At 44.4% G+C, this 19,350-nt stretch overlaps 2 protein-coding genes across 5 annotated transcripts in view; one reads left to right on the forward strand and one right to left on the reverse strand.

Annotated features, from left to right (window-relative positions):
- AHCYL2 (adenosylhomocysteinase like 2) overlaps positions 1–19,350 on the forward strand; it is an 84,399-nt gene that overhangs the window by 31,968 nt on the left and 33,081 nt on the right. Inside the window, exon 1 of one of the 4 annotated variants that reach the window (XM_033162756.1) lies at positions 3,472–3,543. The exons of 2 other annotated variants lie outside the window; for them this stretch is intronic. In XM_033162756.1, the coding sequence (XP_033018647.1) occupies positions 3,487–3,543 (57 nt within the window). In that variant the 5' untranslated portion in view covers positions 3,472–3,486. Of the gene's footprint in view, positions 1–3,471; positions 3,544–17,658; positions 17,728–19,350 lie in introns of those variants that run through there. One more of the 4 variants, XM_033162757.1, reaches the window with a different exon arrangement.
- On the reverse strand, positions 12,661–15,177 carry LOC117054202 (solute carrier family 2, facilitated glucose transporter member 11-like). Its single transcript, XM_033162760.1, has one exon. It carries the CDS (start codon positions 15,050–15,052, stop codon positions 13,577–13,579), a length of 1,476 nt encoding a protein of 491 aa, XP_033018651.1. The 5' UTR covers positions 15,053–15,177; the 3' UTR covers positions 12,661–13,576.

The raw sequence follows: 19,350 nt of genomic DNA on the forward strand, positions 1-19,350 counted from the left end.
ACCGTGACGATTGCCAGAGTGCAAAGAAACGCTGTTACCTTCCCGCCACACTTCTACTTGCACTGGCATGCTTTCGAACTGCTAGGTTGGCAGGAGCTGGGACAGAGCAACGGGAGCTCATCCCGCGTGGGGATTTGAACCGCCAGCTTTCCAATAAGCAAGCCAAAGAGGCTCAGTGGTTTAGACCACAGCACCACCTGCATCCCTGGTCACTTTTATAGATAGGAACTGAGCCTCTGAGGGTTGGATGGGAAGTTCTTCATACCTTAGGAGCAAAACACACAGAGGGAAAATGGAAGTGAGAATTCATGTTGATGTTGATTTTTTTTTTTTGTAAGACAGGTCTACTGTAAACAGGAGCCTGCAGGAATGTGGCATCCCAATTACAGATACTTCCTATTCCAGCCTTGCCACCTCAATTTGTGCTCCTTTGTGGGAATAATTTCAGTTCACTCGTGAGAAAGATTAAAAACATGCAGAAATCTGCACAAGAGGCCAGCGACACCTGTGAGATTTTTAACTGGTGTGTTCTGAATCTTGGACAGCACTGGCTGCTTAACGTGGGGCCTCACTTGCCATGTGCTTCCCATGCTTTGACCTTCTCTTAATATTTGTTCTCAGCTCTCATTAAAGCATACCTGCTTGCGATAAATCTCTTCCCTGAGCACAGCTCTGCTCAGAGAAGCCTTGACTCAGACTGATTAAGCACACTAAAACTAATAAAGCTTGTACCGATCCATCTCAGCGATTGCTGGCTGTTCTAAGTTCTCACCAAGAGGTGTTGATTTATGTTCCATTGCTTTGCCCTCTTCCACTTCAATTCTTAATTTTTTTTCACAGTCGTCTGGATTTGAGCCCTGCAAGGTGGTTTTTTTGGATTCACATCTCCCTCTAGTGTCAACATTGAGCATCACAGTGCCCAAAGACCCAATACTGTAAATCAAATCCTGTTTTGTAACTTCCCTCTTGACCAGTATGGGCTATTTGAAACCTAATTAGCAGTGTCTGCATTACATAATTATCACTGTCAGTAGATCTTTGCACTTCTTTCCCATTCTGACCTCACTTTGACCCCCCAAAAGGCATCCTTGTATACCTGACAGCTGAGAATCTCATTCTGCATCTGTTGAAGTTGACTGTAGTCATCAAGGGCTTACACCACGATTACATTCAAATGAACTTTGATCTTCAGCATGTGATAAAGACTCTTGGAGCTGCTCTGATTCCCCTGGCAGCCCACACCAGAGGGCAATGGCTGCAGTCGTCAGGATATTTTTTATCCATTTTCCATTTCTGAAAGAAAATCTGCCTCTCCTTCCTACAACTTCTGTCTTAACACCCGCCCAGCTTAAGACAGGGCCTGATCCACCTGTTTCTTACTAGGTGACCCTTTTCTGGATTGCCGAGAGCTTTGCAAGCCTGCTGTGTTTTTAAGGTTCTTCAGTGAATGTTTTATTTTATGGCGAAACCTTGCCACCCAATGACTTTCAGGATCTACTTTTCCAGGAGTCTTAAAATATGGGTCATAGGAAGCAGAGAATATTATGATAGTTTTAAAGAAGTGGTGGCTGGATAGTTATTTTCATCCAAGTGTCATATGGCTCGTGTCAGGCAGATTTAATGGTGACTTTTTCCTACTTGAATTGAGCGCAGATAATATTTCTGGCCTTCATCACTTGTTTTAGTTGACAAGGAAGATAGTACGTTTTAGACAGGACTTGCTATCATGTAGATGAGAATAAAATGAGTTGAAGAAGCAAATTTGCTGCTTTATGTATGTGAAGCATTTCTGTCCCTTCTTTCCTTCACCAGAGCTCAAAGTGGTTTTATAAAGGTGTGGGACCTAATCTTTGACTTCAGTTTTGACAAGCAATTATAAAAATATTGGTTTGTCTAAACTGGTATTGGGTGTGTGTGTCCTGGGGGCTTAACACTACACCTCCAAAGCACTCCTCCACAGTCTGTGTGATGTCAGGATCATGCATGCACCATTCCTCTTTAACCAAACCTTCCATTTTTAAAATGCTGGAGACAAGTGTAATGCATGGCCTTGAGAGCTGAGTGCTTAGATTTTTAAAAGTGAAACCTGCGCCGTTAGGTTTGGAAATGGTAACTAATAGAAGTAATAAGAAGAGAAGAAGAAGAGTTTGGATTTGATATCCTGCTTTTCACTACCCGAAGGAGTCTCAAAGCGGCTCACATTCTCCTTTCCCTTCCTCCTCCACAACAAACACTATGTGGGGTCAGTGGGGCTGAGAGACTTCAGAGAAGTGTGACTAGCCCAAGGTCACCCAGCAGCTGCATGTGGAGGAGTAGAGACACGAACCCGGTTCCCCAGATTACAAGTCTACCACCCTTAACCACTACACCACACTGGCTCTCAAAGCCTGTCAAAACTGAAATGGAAATTAATTTGCAACTGAAATAATATGTGAGTTAAAGCTGCTTGTTGCAAACGCAAGTTTAAGAGCAGGTGCCACTTAAGGACATTTATTCCTGTCTACTTAATACTGACAATGTGTACATTTCATTGCACTCTGCTTTTGGGTGCTCTGAAAGCCTTGCAGAATGGCTTCTCTTTTGGTGAGGAGTGCTTACATGACTGAGACTAAGACTTCTGCTGCTAATCTTACACAGTGTTGACTTGGGAAGCCTAGAAAGAGGTGTTCTGATGTGTTTGTGATTCTTGGGGAACAGCAGAAGGCTAACAGATGCAGATCCCACAGTCTGTTCCTCGGCACACTCACTTTGTGACCTCTTTGGATAAGTGTGTGGGTGCGCGCACACACACACGATTTTGCATGCCTGCCACTGTCCAACAGAGGGAGTTGCAGGCAAGAGGAGGTCTATGCAAATAATTGCTGAGAACAATAGCCTTGCAGTTCTCCCAAAAGTCAGAGCTTTCAGAAGTTAATTTTAAATGCTGCCTTGCTGGTCTTTTGCCAGGTGCTTGGCAGCTGGAAATCCTACTGGGCCCTTTTGCTTCAGTTCCATGAACTTTTAATGCTATCAAGCACCAAAGCTACATGTGAGAAGACGTTTATTTTGCAGTGCATGTAAAAGAGTGCCTTCTTGACCTTGAGCTTTATTGATCCCTGCTATTGGCTGTTTGGGTGACGTCATCTGTTGGATATACATAGGCAGGTGGTAGATGGCCACATTCACACAACACTGAGGCTGCCTGTCACACAGTCTGACCTAAGAGTCAGTGCTGACAGTGGTGCCTTGGAAGTGTCTGCTGGAAAGCCTAAACATGAGAGACAGGATTTAGAATCTTTGCCTGGCCAGGACTTGTGGCAAAAGCCAATTTCTTGAGGTACCAGGTGTTGTGTTGACTGCTTGAGAAGAGACAGCACTGTCTTGGGAAGGAGTTGCAGCACCTGCAGATTATTGCATAACCCTTCGCACAACCGGGAGCCTCGTAGAACCAAATCAAAGTCTCCTTCCTGTGGCAGCCGCAAATCCAAGCCTCACAGAGTGCCTGTGATGGAGAAGTGGGACAACCATGCAGGTGCCTCAGCTTTCCATATGCCAGACTGGATGGTGAGTGAACTTCTGTTCAGCTCTCTGTACCAAGCAGAACGGTCTTGATTGGAGCCATACCATGCTGGACGGGCTTGTCTTTGGCTAGAGTTCTGCCAGATCCGAGGTGTGCTCTTGTTCTTGACAGGGTTTAACAGCCCAAACTATGTTATAAATGAGCAAGTGTCATGACTGTCTGTAGAATGGAGCATTTCTACCCCAAGAGTTCCTTCTCAGTTTTACTTGGATAAAAGGTGGAATTTCTGATTTCTTTATTTAGTCCGTTTAACAAAAATTTTACTTGATTGTAGTATAGCCTCTAAGCCGTTTACAGTAAATATTAAAATTATAAAATAAAAGCAGTTTGAAAACAATTGTAACAGATAATCGAAATTAACAGCAGAGTAGTTTGAAGCACGTCAGTACCTTGTGTGTGATAAGGACACCATAATGATTCACATACTGGAAGTAGCAAAATGAGGCAGTCACCCCTGGCCACAAATCTTTGGGTACCATTAAAGGTAATGGAAATGGGAAATGGGCTGATCTGGCCCACACAGCGCAATCCACCACAAATAAGCAACTTTGCATGAGCATTCTTCTGTCCCTGTGTGATCTTCCTGTTCCTTTCCATGAGGCTTGCAAAGTGGAGCATCCTGGTGACTGGGCCCAGTGGCAATTAGGAGCAGAGTGCTATTTGGGTTTTCCATTTGAAGAATTGCATGTTTTTAGGTTGTGTCTACCTTTTGAACCACAGGACGGCTTTACGTGGTTGGTGTGGGTATCATAGTTGCTTGGCATGATACACAATGCCTTACTCTGTCAGTGGGCAAGTGGCTGCCTTCAATGCCTTCAATAAAGTACCATTTCTGTGAAAGCAAAAGAGTGCTCATGCCTAATAATTTTTTCCTGGGGTAATCGAATCTGATCTGATTTCTGTACAATAACTTTGCTTCCATGTTAAGTCTTTCTTGCAGTTATTCCACATGCACTCACTTCTTTCTCCAAAGATAGCTCCAAATGGCTATCCTGTACTCCTTTTGAGTGTGGGATAAGGGCAAAAAACATAGAGCTTTATTTGATAAGGATTCCATACATTGCCTTCCGTAACCTAGTATGGAACTGGCTGGGGCTGATGGGAATTGTAGGCCAAAACATCCGGAACATACCAGCTTGAGGAAGGGTGATCTACACAACCAAGCTCTGTCCTGGGGTGCTCAGAATTACTACCATTGATTCCTTCTTTAAATACTGCTTAATATTCAGCTGCTATAGCAGAAGTACAAACCCATCCATCATAAGAGCAGATCCTGTAGTACACCTAGCTGCAAATAAGTGGTGAAGAGGGAATGCGACCTAAAATCTAAGGCATGGTGCATTTATTGGGCTCTGGAAGTTTGCCTTTGAGTTATTGCCTGTATGCGATATGGCTGTCTTCACTGATGCGTATTTGAAAGCACATTAGGAAATCAAGAAAAATTGGTGAGTGGTATCCAGCTATGTTGTTATACTGAGAGTAGACGCATTGAAATTGAAATCAAATCAGTCAATACCAATTTAACCCAATTTATCAAAGGCTAAAAGCTTGTTTAGTTTTGTACAGAGTGCCTTTATTGAGTATCTCTTAATCCATCTCATTTTACCTTTTGTATATCTCTAGGAAAATACATGAGGTGTGTTAATAGTGTAGACATAAGGCCTTCTTTGAAGTTAACAGGTTTCTACAGTAGTCAGGTTTGTAAGATTTCTGAGTTTCACTGTGACATCAGATCTTTTGGCTGGGGGGTAAAAACACCCCACTCAGCATTGTTGGAGTCACTGACTAGCTCAGGGGTCTGCAACCTTTAAGACCAAAAGAGCCACTTGGACCCATTTCCGAAGGAAAAAACAACAACTGGGAGCCGCAAAACCATTGCGACATTTAAAACAAATATAACACTGCATTTTATTTTTAAAAATCCGATTTAAATTTTAAAAAATCCGATTTAAATAAAAAAAATCCGATTTAAATAAAAAAAATCCGATTTAAATTTTTTAAAAATCCATTAAAAAAAATCATTCATTTTTATCCACCCTGGGGACCACTACCAGGTCACAGCCTGATCCAAGGTGGGTTGCAACAGCATACAAATATTTGATTTGTTGTTGTTGTTGTTTTTTAAAAAAAATGAGTCCTCAACTGCACACTTGTGTTAAATGTTTGTCCCATGTCTTATTGAAGACTGCTGGCTTTTACAATAATATTAGTGTCTTTTACCCTTAATATTCCAGACCAGAGGCTATGTTCACCTCTTCCAACCTCCTCTCTTGCTAAATAAAGCACAGAATTGCACCAGAGAAGCCTGTGATGTTTGTGCTGACTTGCACACAGGTGGCTGTAGTAGTTCGTAGTGTTCAAACCTTTTTAGGGGAGTTCCCTGCCCCCTTAATGACAATGGCGATAGATTTTGCACATGAACACAGATCCAAGTTAGGACTCCTCTCTTCCACGCCAACAGGTGCTTTGTCAAGGCTCCCCTAACACACACTCAGGACAGAGGAAAAACTGCAAAACGTCCCGGCCTTGCTCCGGGGCGGAGAGAGACGCGCGCCCGCGAGAGCGCGGTCTGAGGCTGCGAGCGGAACCAGGAGCGAAGGAGGCAGCGGCAGGGAAACAGGAGCCGCTTCCTCGACCATTTTTAAAAAGAGGGCTTCGCCCGCCACCCGCTGCCCCTGCCCAGCCCGCAGCTGCCTACCTCGTCGTCGCCTGGACGCAGCAGCCAGCAGCCTTCCGAGAGGAACCACGGCCAGCCCTCCCCCGCGGTCCCACGACCCAGCCGAGGAGTCCTGGCCTCCAGTGCCCGTGCGGGGACGCGTCTGAAGGCCCCCTTCCTGCCCCCATCCCGTCCCGCCTCCCAGCTGCCTCTGGATGCCGCGGGGTCCCACATACCCGCCGACCCCGGAGCTCCCCTGTCTGCCCCAAGGCCACCTCCCACGCTAGGAAGACTCCCGGAGCTGGGCAGGGTTGGTCCCGCCAGGCAGGCTCGGGGGGGCGGCCTCTCCCATGGGCGCCTGCTTCGGAGGCGGAGGCGGGGTCTTCAAAGTTCCCCCTCCCGCTCGCCCAGCTCCATCTCTTCCCGAAGGAGCGTGCGCGCCTCAGGCGCGCTCCCCGCTAGAGCCCTCGGCTGAGCTGCGCCACCTCTACTGCGTCCCCACCGCCTCCGAGCACCGCTGCCCCACTGTTCAAGGCCAGGTGATCTTGGGTACGCCCCTGAGCAGCGCCCTTAGCCTCCGGAGGGCGGGCCGCCGGCCAGCTGGAGGGCGGTCGCTTCCGCTGGCCAGCTGGAGAAGTGGGCGGGCGTATCCGCCCCGGAGCCCCGGAGCCGCGGCAGCCGTTTAAAAGAGCCGCATGCGGCTCCGGAGCCGCAGGTTGCTGACCCCCGGACTAGCTGCTCCGTCTGAATTTAGTGTTAGAGACATAGGGCAAAGGTTGCAGTTTTGCTGAAGTCTTGGTTCATGCTAGGAATAGAGCTGTGAACTCTGCTTTTAATCTTACACCAGAGCCAGTGACAACGTGTATCATGATTTAAAGGTTAAACTTTACTCCCAATCAAAAGTCAACTGCAAGACCATTTATAGGAAAGAAAAATAAGAGTACTATTAGATTTGCAGTATTATGTGCAGAAGGGAAGGTATGGTTAGCTAGCTATAAAAAAGCTTTTTAGAAGTTATATTATTCCCTTCAGTAGCATTATCTTTATGAATAACTGTCAGAAAAATTGAGATGGCTAAAGATAGCTTTGTCATGTATAATGAGATAAGAATCCAATGTCTTTGTTCAGACCAGGTCTCTCTGTTTTGAGTTTGGTAATGAGTTGCTGCATCTCAACCCTTGCTTTTTCCTTTAGGACTAATTGCAGTCATTAACAGTCATCAACAGGTTTTCCACACCCATCAGCCAATCCCCCATTTCCACCACCCTTCTGAGTAATACCCCTCCTCACTCTCTCACTATATATAACGGTCTGGTGACTTCTATTTCAGTGTATCTGAAGAAGTGTGCATGCACGCGAAAGCTCATACCAAGAACAAGGTTAGTTGGTCTCTTAAGGTGCTGCTGGAAGGATTTTTTTATTTTTTATTTTGTTTTGACTAAGGCAGACCAACACGGCTACCTACCTGTAACTGTCAGAAAAATTAAGCAGCAACATGGCATATCAAAATAACGAATCAAACGTATTGAAACAGCACAAACCATAAAACAAGAGCATCACAATGGTAGAATAAAATCAAAACAGATTACATTCTCGGACTTTTAAAAATGTAAAGTTATTTGTCTAGCACTGAAAAGACTACCCGGGGAGAGCTTTCCAAAGATGGGGGCACCCCACCTGAGAAAGGTCCCTCTCCTGTGCCATCCAGCTAATGTCAGAGGTTGGGCCATCCAAAGAAGGGCCATCAAGGATCTCAGTCCGTAGGCAGGCTTGTGTTGGAGAAGATGGGCCTTGATATATTGAGGGTATAGTCAGAGAGTCAAGAATGAGGGCTCTGAATTGTACAGCCGTTGTAGGTTGAAAACTACTGAAGCCTCAAATCTGGTGCGTTGCACACTGAACAGCCTCTAAATTTCCAGAAATTCTGCGATACCAGCAATTCAAATACAGTCAGCTGTGGCTATGGTTATTTTTGTTTTAAACTTGGTTCCTTTTGCTTTGTTTACCATAGCACAGCTGAAGAGCTGCTCTAACCAAAACAGATTTGGTTAATTGTTCAAGTACTAACAAATAATGGTCAAGCATTTTTACTGTTAACTTAATATTTATGTTAATCACCAAAACTGATTAATGTCGTTGCTTTGTAATGGTTAACATTCTAAAGATGGTAATGAAATATTGCAGCATTAATGATGTTAGACAGTTTCTATTAATGTGAACAGTTTTGTTCCCCTTGGCTTATGTTTCTGGAACACCAAGGTTGGTCTGCAGTTGAAAAAAAAATGAAACTAAAACAGGAATAAAGTGAAGTATCAGCAGTTGTTCAAAAATAAGCCATATTCTTTAAATGCAAGTGTGCTAAGGTAGGCACCAACCTAGTTCTTCAGGCATCATTACCATAATGATTTCACGGAGTATTTGCAATCAAATTAGGTCAACAGTTAATTGCTGCTCCAAGCCTAAGAGATGTGCATGCTTTTGAACGATAGTCAGACATTAAGGAATTAAGTAATGGAGTTTATTATGGATCAGTGTGAATTTGGACGAATTTCAGTTACCTGACATTTTGGTTTGTCTGTTTCGTATATTTATATCCCATCTTCCTTTGATCATGGGACTCAGCCATCCAGGTACTGACCAGACTCTGACCTGCTTAGCTTCAGCAAGGTGGCTGTCTCATGTGTCCTCAGACCATACCCTGCATCTTGATTCTCTCGCATCCGCCCCAACTACTTTCTTAGTTCAGCCCATTTGATCTTCAAGTGGCATTCTTGCCAGCTGCTTGGTAATCAATGTGACCAATCAGGAGGCAGTGAGAGATCAGTATAAGCAATGGTCTGTGCAATGGGATAGATGCACAAAACTGTGAGAGGAAACAAGGCTGAACTTAAGAATAGTGAAGAGTTAAGTTGTTTGTGTTAATCCTCCTGAGGTTTTAACTCATGTGACATTCTAGCTGCAGGCTGGAATCTTAACCACTCTGAGGATTTAGCAAAGGCCTTGGCACCGCACCTCTAGTTAAGGCATGAGAGTTTGGCACAAGCAGCCACCTCTTTGAAAGTAGAAGTGATCTTTAGACCTTTTGGCTGAAACTTTAAGCGTTGCAGGTTTGCAGTGTGATGTTTCCTCTAAATTTCCCTGACCCCCATTTTCTGAAAGCCAGCTGTTCTCTGCAAGAGAGAAGGTATGTGTGTCAGCAGCAGAGCCAAGTCTGCCTCTGCAAACTGCATCTGTGTGCCTTGGTCTCCCTCTCAGGTGTTAACCCCAGGCATCCAGAGCCACACTTCTGGTTTCGTTTGAGAAAGTAGGACAGCTGATAAGCATCTTGCCTGTAACCAAGGCATTCCTTTTTAAGTTGCTGCCCGTCATCTGGCTTTTCTTTTCTGACTAACGAAGAGACCTTAGACAGTTGGCAGGTTTCTCCCTCAGCCCACTCCTTAATGCACAGCGCAGTTCTGAGAGCCAGAAGTTCTGGGCGCCAGTCTCCTACTGAAGCCCACTAGCCCTTGCCCTCCAGCACTGCAAACAATGCCTCGGTGGGGACAGAATGAGGGCACCCAAGATAGAGGAGATATTTTAGAAGAGGAAATGGTTCTGTCTGTGCAGTCTGTATAGCTAAGGTTTATGAGAGCTTATACCCTTGTACGACTTAATTTTCCAGGACATTTGTTGTCTGGAATGAAAAGTTGCTGATTAGCATTACCTGGCCTTGGCTGTGCTCAAATAGCTTGAGGTTTTCTTCTTGATTGTGAACTTACTTTGGTGGTGAGAGAGTTCCAGGAAGTGGGGAGTTCTCCTTTGAAACGGTACACATTGCAGAATCACTAAAAGCACCACTGAGGTCTGTTAATGAACACATAAATGGCTGGACTCTGGAACAAGGTGCATAATAGATGGCAATGGAAGACTCTGGGGGAACATCCTGCCGCTGCTGAAAGGTGTGTGTGTTTCACTCTGCAAGACATAGTTATGTAATTAATATATGATGCTAACTGTGCTACGACACGCGGGTTTGCTTTTTTCTAAGAAAAGTTGTTTGCCTTATTAGATGCCTTCTGTTCAGCCATATCCTTCTGAAGTGGCAGGCTGCCCGTGAACATTCATGCCAGAGTAAACTGGTTCAGGTGCAGTCTTTCCTTGCTCAAGGCTTGCAGCATCCAGCAATGATCTGCATGTGTGACTGAGTTGTCACACATGGTGCTCCTGTATTTCCTAAAGCAGAATTGCTTTCACTAGCATTCCCTCCCTGTGGAATGCCCTCCCATCACATGTCAAGGAGATAAAGAACTACACAACTTTCCGAAGACATCTGAAGGCAGCCCTGTTTCGGGAAGTTTTTAATGTTTGATGTTTTACTATGTTTTTATAAGTGCTGTGAGCCACCCAGAGTGGCTGGGGAAACCCAGCCAGATGGGTAGGGTATAAATAATAAACTTATAATTATAATTATTAGAGGTGTTGATACTAATTGGCCATTAGTGTGAAGTACTATAGCATGTTTGAGGTCCATTGGAAAGGTGAGTATGTTTTGACCTTTGAACAGACCCCTGTGCAGAATCTCTAAGGAACCTCTCCTCCAGAAGGCCATTGATATGAGCAGAATCATAGATCAGCAGGTTTCTCCAGGCAAAAATAGGAACTTTGCTTAACATTGATTTTAAAATTTGTTACAGTTGTAAGCCACTTTCATTATTTCATGATTACAGGCAACTATTTACTTTATCTACTTGGCATTATGCATCAGACCTATCATATCATATCATATCATATCATGGTAAAAATCATAGTGGATAAAATCAATTAAAATTACTCTCATATAGCATTGAATAAAAGTATATGTCTTTGGTTCCAAAATGCTTTAAAATACTTGACTAATATTTGACTATGTTTGATCAGTTAGTTGACCAGCCCTTTTTTGAAAGGTAAAATGCCTAACCCTGAATGAGGACCTAAAAATTAGAAAGAATCAAAACCTGAAGTTTTTTTAAAAAGAAATTGTGGCATTGGGAGGCAGTGGTGTGAGACAGATTTTTCCCCAGCGCTTTGTTACCCGTAGAAAATGTTCTATTTCATAAGTATAAACGAATGGATGCCAAATTGATTTTAATAATGTAAGGAAAGCACATACTATCCTCTTCAATTTTTAAATGTATTCCAATACAAAATTCTACATAATATAACATTTAAACCACATTAAATGTGCTTTAATTTTTCTCCTCAAATATTCCAGGTCATATATTAATGGTGTGCTGGGAGGGAGGCATTAGCACGATGGACTTTTTTTTTTTTTGCTTTGTTTACTAATCACAAATAAAATTAAGATGCTAAGGTCACCCTTTAGGGCCTCAGATAGCCAAAAACTATGCACAAGAGCAGGAAATATCAGCTGGTTTGGAGAAACCTCAAGTAATAGAACTGGCACCCCCAACCTTCGGCCCTACAGATGTTTTGAGACTACAATTCCCATCATCCCTGACCACTGGTCCTGTTAGCTAGGGATCATGGGAGTTGTAGTTTCAAAGCATCTGGAGGGCCGCAGGTTGGGGATGCCTGTTATAGAAAATCTTCAGAAAGTACAAAAAGTATTCAGGAAGAAACACTGGTGAGGGAAGGCCCTTCCATCTGAATGGGGAACACGCTGATATTTTCATGCAGGCCCCACTTCTTAAACAATGAATTATAGCTGAAGTACAAACCCTCTATGGGTACATGGGTACTTTGATATTAGTGTATTGGACTGCTTGAGTCATGGCCAGTGTGGACTTTGCCTTGGACACAGAGCCTCAATCTCTTGGTTGCTCGACAAGCTGTAATCTTGCAAAAATGAACCATATTCAAGGTTTCTAGTTACAAGCAAGCCTGAATAACCGGATTACAATTGGGGGTCGGCCCCTGCAACTTTCCATTTGCTGTTTGCTTGACTAATTCCAAAAGCTGCTTCCTTAGTCTCTCTCTCTCTCTCTCTCTCTCTCTCTCTCTCTCTCTCTCTCTCTCTGTATACCAACTTCCCTTCATTATACAACTTGAACCTCAGTGGAGTTGCTTTGTTATGAGTAACTGAGACAAGAGGCCTAAAATAACCGCCAAATCCTGTACAACATAGAATTCTAACATGGAAATTGAACCTTCATCAATTGTATGGCTTGAGACAGCTGCTTAAACTATTGGGGACCAGCTTCTCTGCCTCACCAAGGGTGTTGTAGAGAATGGCTAAAAGGAGGATAGCTTTCCATTTTGTGTGAGCCATTCTTTTCTCTTCTTTGTGAGGCCCATCGTCGTTTCTTTCAGGGATCTGGAAATTTATTTTATTTAACAAAATTTATATATGGCTTGATCCTCTTGGCATTTTACAAGAAATATTAAAATGACCAATAAAAAACAGTTGCAAACAATTAAAAAACATTTAAAGATAATTAAAAGTAACAGTTAAAAAGAATGAAACATGTCAGCGTCTTTACATATCTGGATAAGCTTGCCGAAACGAAAAGGTTCTATGCCAGTGCCAAAAAATATGCAGCAAAGGTGGCTGTCAATAGGCAGAGAGTTCCAAAGTGTAGGTGTTGCTACACTAAAAGATCAATTTCCTACAGATATGGAATGAGTATTATGCGGCAGCTGTAACAGTGTTAGTTCCACAGATGGAAGTGGTCAAATGGGCATGATCTTGCGGGTAAACTGGTCCCAAGTTAACAATTGCTCCCAGCTGAAATAATCCTTATAATTCTTCCTGCAATTTCATTTGTCAGTTTCACTATCTCCCAACCGGCTCCATATTTTCCTAATCATCTGTTGTCTTCCTGTTGTTTAGCATACAGCATCCATGGTATCTTTATTTATTTATTTAACCAATTTCTAGACTGTTTCGTAGCATAACATGTTTAAGAGGAAATCCCGAGCATATATATGTTATCTATATTTGATTTGATATACCTCACATAAGTAAGTATGTTAATGAGTTTATTATTACTTGAAGCTGAAAAGGTTCATTGCTCACTTCAGTGGCAATGCTCCAAATGCTTTCTGTTTTGAGACATTTCTTTCAAATGTGGTGCCAATTCCCTCCATTTTCTTTGCAGAACCAGCAATGGCCATCTTTCATTTTACTCACAGAATAAATATAGGGTTTTCTCCCTGTATCAGCCTTTAAAAGGGAATAAGTATGTGGTTTAATGTGTATGTATTCAAGCTGAAATTGCCCTACCTGCTTTTGAATTTTACATTCTGAAGAGGGCTGTACCACATTATTCTTTAGTGAAACCTGCTTTAAGCAAAGTCTTTTGAAATAATGGACCTGTTGAATTCTGCTATCCACCCCAGTTGCTACATTCTGTCAGAGCAGCAAGCCCCATCCTTCTGACCTTCTAGAGTTTTGTACAGTTTTCAAGATCTTCAGGCGGATTTCGCCCCCTTTTTAAATGATTGAATTCCATCTGGATGTCCATGAGCGACATGCCTTCTGTCTCTGGAAGGAACCGGAAGATGAAAATCCATGAGATTGTCATGATGCCCATGAAAACAAGAAAGCAGAAGTTGCCCAGGTGACTCACTAAATAAGGGAACAGCATCCCGATCAAGTACAATTCCACCCAATGCAGTGTCGTGCCAATGACCAATGCGGCTGGTCTGGATGACTGTGTGAAGAGTTCTGCTATGACGGGGAACGTTGTTCCCGAAGGCCCCACGCCATAGATGACGATGTAGAGGAAGATGAGAGCAACATTGCAATATGGTATCCAGAAGGTTCTGTCTTGCAGTGAGAGAGTAGTTGTGAGGAGAGCCAAGGCCACTATCATCAGACCGTATCCCCACAGCAGCAGTGTCCGTCTGCCCGCACGCTCAATGACGAAGAAGCACACAATGGTTGAGCAGAGCTCACAGGCCCCGACCCCTAGAGTGACGTAGGGGCTCAGTTCTTCACTAAACCCGGCTGTACGGAGCACATCAAAAGAGTAGAAGTAGATGGCACTGACTCCACTGAATGGTAGTGTAGCTGCCACCATGATCAACAGGTATACCTGGCGTCGCATGGAATGATCTCTGAAGAGCTCCAGGACACTCATAATTTTTGCTTCTTTTGTGGCTACCTGCTCCTTCAACAGATCATTCACCTCTGCTCTGTGGTCCCCTTCACCCCAGAGCTGTTTCAGAGATTTCAAGCAGCCTTTCAAATCTCCCTTCTGGATTAAAAGATACGAGGGAGATTCAGGGAAGAACGGGACTGTGATCAGCAGCAGCAGCCCTAGGAGTCCGCTGCTGGCCAACAGGAGAGGCCACAGGGACTCTGTTCCTAAAAGTTCATGGAGTCCCATCAATTGCCCAAGAAATTTCCCCAGGTTTGCTAGAACTGCAATAGTGACATTGGTCAAGCCACGGAGGTGCTTAGGAGAAATTTCTGCTAAGTACTGACCTTGGATACAGATGCCCAAACCTGCATTAAAACCATACAGGAGTCGTCCAAGGAGAATCATTTCGAACGACTTTGCTATTTTGCTTGTTCCCATGATCACTGCAGCTGCTAACATGAAGAAGCTGCTAAATATTATGCAGTTCTTTTTTCCACATTTTGCAGACGCATACCCTGAGAGGCAGGTTCCCGTCAGTCCTCCAATGCTGAAGATAGACACAGTGAATGACCATAGGAGCATGAGGCTCTGGTCATCAATGGGAGCGTTGTATCTCTCCAGCCAGGTATCGTTGATGAACTTCTTGATAAACGGTGAAGTAAAATTGATCATAGAGACTTGGAATCCGAAAAGGAAGGTTCCGCCCAAGCCTAGAACAATGGCCACCAGAAACATTTTTCGATACAAAACCAGGTTTGAGCAAAGGTTGGCCATCTTTCTGTCTTACGGATGTTAATAGTATTCTGTTGGAGCTTTCCCTTTGCGATAGCTGTCCAGTTTCCTTTCACTGAGCCTTGTTGCTCAGGGACAGAGAATCGTTTGCTGCGGGCAGCCAAAATTAAACGTGACTTTGTACTGTTTGCTGTACATGAACTTTTGCTGGCTTTAGTGGGTAAAGTTCACCCTAGCAAAATATGCCACCCGAAATCTCCTGCTTAGCTCAGCCCATCCCTGAATATTCTGATACGGGTCCCTTATACATCCCACTCCAGGCCATGAGAGCACTAGATGCTTTTTCTGCACTCACACAGTATGACACTTTGTTATAACCATCTACTTAAAGGGGGGGGGTGGAGAGAATAGCCACTTTTAATAATGTAATTATGTCTGTACTGTATTTCCTATGTGTGTCCCCCGACCTTACTGTTTATATTTTCCTATCTCCCCCTTGCAAGTATATATACTTGTAACCTAGGATGGCATCCATCAGTTGATCCAGAGTGCAGTCCACAAATGCCATTACTATAATGATTTTTTTTTCGTATTTAAAATGCTACAAAACTGTTTTGTGTTTGCAGTTTGTTTGAATCTAATTTAGCACACCAATTTGGCATCCCCTAGAGTTAAGTCATTGACTTGAGGTGAAGGCAACTGGGAAACCGAACACGGTTCCTGCAAAGTTTGCTCCCCCAGGAGACAGATGGCTCTTTGCCTTACCAAAAAGCTCCTGAGATAATACCATTGTGTATCCAGTATATACATGGATTCATTGCTGCTTTTCTGAACAGTTGAAATAGTTAGCTTTCTTCTTCTATGTCTTCATTGGGGCCCCATGTATCAGGATAAGTTGGGGGGGGGTTGGTGCCTCCTGCAGACCACCAATCACCTATCTCTGTTAAGTGGTACTTTATGTGCAAAATTTGTAGTTCATGGTCTTGCTGTATTTAACCTTGGACCTATCTAGTCCAGTAGGTAGCAGATCTATTTTTAGAGATGGAGAATGGAGGCTGAGGGAGTGAACTGACGGAAAGATGATTTGAACCTGACTCCTCCATATCTCACTCTTTTCCTAAGCAGCTGTGTGCCAGAGATGCTTTCCTGTGCTTGATAGCTGGGAGTAGATCAGGCTTCCCACTTGCAGGATTTTTATTTTTTTTTAATATGGTTGGGTCTTATTTGCAGATCACAACTTGAGGGACTTTCTCTGGTGAATTTCTCAAGCGTCCTCGGCTGCAAAATTGGCAGTGTCACTAGTTAGCAGCCTCGGGAAGAAAAGTCTGCACCACTTTTGGGTGTGTGTGGATAGGAGTTTTGTGTATTTTTGGCACTCTTTGCCTTGCACGGGTTATGAGATTGAGCATGTTCAGGGTGGTATGGCTGTAGGCTGTGGTGCATGCAGTGTTCTGCACCTGCGCCAGAAGTGTTCCGAGTACACCATCGTGCAGACTTCCCCAACCTGATGTCCTTCACGTTTTTTAGGTGAGCATCGTTGTGCTGTAATGAGGAAGGACAGTAGCACAGTGATAGAGCACTTGCTTTGTAAGCAGAAGGTCCCAGGTTCAGTCCCCAGCATCTCACAAGGGGACTGGGAAAGACTCCAGGAGAGCTGGTGCTGGTCAGTGTGGACCATACTGAGCTAGATGGACCAAGGGACAGACTAATTATAAGGTAGCTTTCGACGTTCCCATGACAGCACCGGGTTCAGTCCATGGACTGCAGCCCACATCCAGGCACTGTCACAGATGATGCGGTCTTTTCTTGGAAAGCGCATTAAAAAAAACCCTGTCCACAATGCCTTGGTCTTCCTCTTTCCCTTCTCTTTTCAAGGAGGTGCCAGAACTGGGAAGAAAAACAGCCGTGTGCTTATGTTAGTCTCATGTAGCTTCCTTGCAAAGGACACAATTCTCTTGCAACTGCAATAAGGGCAAGCAACCTTTTCGACTGTTGCAAAAAACAACAACCCCAACAACCCTCAACCAGCACTTTGGCCAATAAATGCCTTCATTGTTTTAGTTGCTCATTAGTTAACTTGGTTCTAATGTGTCTCTGTTTAAACTTAATCTGAGGCTGAGGAAAGGGAGATTGTGGAAGCAGGGGTGGGTGGAGAGAGCCTCAAATTTAAAGGTACCTAATTAGCAAGTTAATTATAGCAGGCAAGGAAATACTCTGGTTACATAAATGAGCCATTGTTATGCGCGCACAAGCCAGGCCATGTTAGAAACCGCAGCTTAATGGTTCTGAGGTGAGGGGAACACGATAAAACAACAATTAAAGGAGAAGGGAAAATGGGGTGAAGGAGAGAGAGAATACCAGCAAAGCTTTTGTTCCGCCAGGCACAAGCAGCAGAATTTCATTAAAGCTGCGGGCTCTTTCCCTGCCAAATGGAGCCCTAGAAGAGAGAGAGTTGAGGCCACCAGGCAAGAGGAAGGAGCCCTCTTTACCTCTCACAACCTCCCTCCTGCCTCTACCCTGTCTTCCCTCCCCGAGCAAGAGAGAGTTGAAACCAGAGCGGACAGGGTCACTGGTGCAGGGAAGGGAGGTATAAAGGGGATGGCCAGCCGCCTCTCTCGGGAGGACTGCGCAGGGGTGGCGAGAGGGCTCTAGGTAGCAACGCCATGCCGAAGCACAAGAAGTACAATGTCAACGGCGACTCGGGGATGAAAGCCCAGGTGAGGGGAAGCCTTTCCGTTTCTTCCTGGAGCGGAGGCTGCAGTTCTGCCTGCTTTCCCCATTTCTTTGGGAGGCAGCTAGAGCTCCAAGCCTTAGTCTTCGGCTCTCTTTCCTTCAAGGTCAGGGGCAGAAGCATAAAGCTGAGAATAGTGGTGGTGGTTAGAACTAGCATCCTGCATCCCCACAGCATGCCGCGAGGGGAAAGGTGGACCAGACCCCTTGGTTGGAACAGTATCCTCTCCGAACAAGGTGCGTTTCTAAGCACCGCACATCGGTGGAGAGCTGACAGCATACTGTAGGGCGTGCTGGTCACGGAGGAGCAAGAGGAGGAGGGTCTTCCCTGGGATGTGGGATATCCTCTGTTGGAAATCATTGTCACCCCCTGGTAAATTTGGCATCTAGGTTCAAATGTTCACGGCTGTCCAATTTGCAGAGTTGTATAAGGAGAGCTTACCTGATCACAGCGGGTCGGGCTCATGAGTTGCACTTTGTGTGCCTGTTTAAGAATTTGCCCTGCAAAAAATTAACTTGCCTGAGAAATAGTTTTGCGTCTTTGGCCAACAGGTGTCTCTGCTCCAACTGGTGTTGGATGGCTGGAGGAGATCTGGTCACTGAAACTGAGGCCACTCATTTATATTACCATGAGGGAATGCTGTTTCTTTTTGAGGTCAGGTTCTCTTGCGGGGGGGGGGGAGGTTTCCATGAGCCGAATGACGCTGCTAAAGTGGCAACTGAAACTTACATCGTAATTAAAAATTGCTGCATTTTTAAAATACCGTCACAAATAACGTCCACCAGATTAAAAAGGAAAGCTTCATATTTTAAAGGTCTAGTTTTGCCTTAGACCAATTAGAACAGAACTTGTTTTATCCAACTTAGAATTGTATACACCAGGCACGGCCAAACTTGGCCCTCCAGCTGTTTTAGGACAACATTTCCCATCATCCCTGACCACTAGGCCTGTTAGCTAGGGATGATGGGAGTTGTAGTCCCAAAACAGCTGCAGGGCCAAGTTTGACTGACTGCAGAGGTCCACAGCTGGAGGCAGCAGTGCTTCCAAATACCAGTTGCTAGAAACCGCAGGAGGGGAGAGGGCTCTTGTGCCCATGTTCTGTTCGATGGTTTCCTGCAGGCATCTGGTTGGCCACTGTAAGAACAGGATGCTGGACTGGATTGGACCCCTTTGGCCGGATCTTGCAGGCTTTTCTTGTTCCCACAGATTTAGTGGTTCTCGGAGGGTGTGGCAGGAGAGGATGGCAAGTATGGAGGGAAGTTTCAAGGACAACCAAAGAAACGTTTAAACATTTCAGTGTAGTTTAGTATAGTATCAATTTTATTTTTTTTATTTGCAGAGCATGAGAGCAACAGCATCAAGTGATACTGAGTTTGTATACAAACATAAGGTACATATGTAAGAGGTGTGTTTATAGTAACATCTTGGGAATGATTCGTGTTCTTATGTAGTTGCATTGTTTTGTACTTTCTGGATTACCGACAATCATATTGTGAAGTAGTTGTTTTCTATGTTATAAATCAGGCATAGGCAAACTCGGCCCTCCAGAGGTTTTGGGACTACAACTCCCATCATCCCTAGCTAACAGGACCAGTGGTCAGGGATGATG

The sequence above is a fragment of the Lacerta agilis genome, chromosome 10 (assembly GCF_009819535.1).
Source record: "Lacerta agilis isolate rLacAgi1 chromosome 10, rLacAgi1.pri, whole genome shotgun sequence".
NCBI classification, from domain to species: Eukaryota; Metazoa; Chordata; class Lepidosauria; order Squamata; family Lacertidae; genus Lacerta; species Lacerta agilis.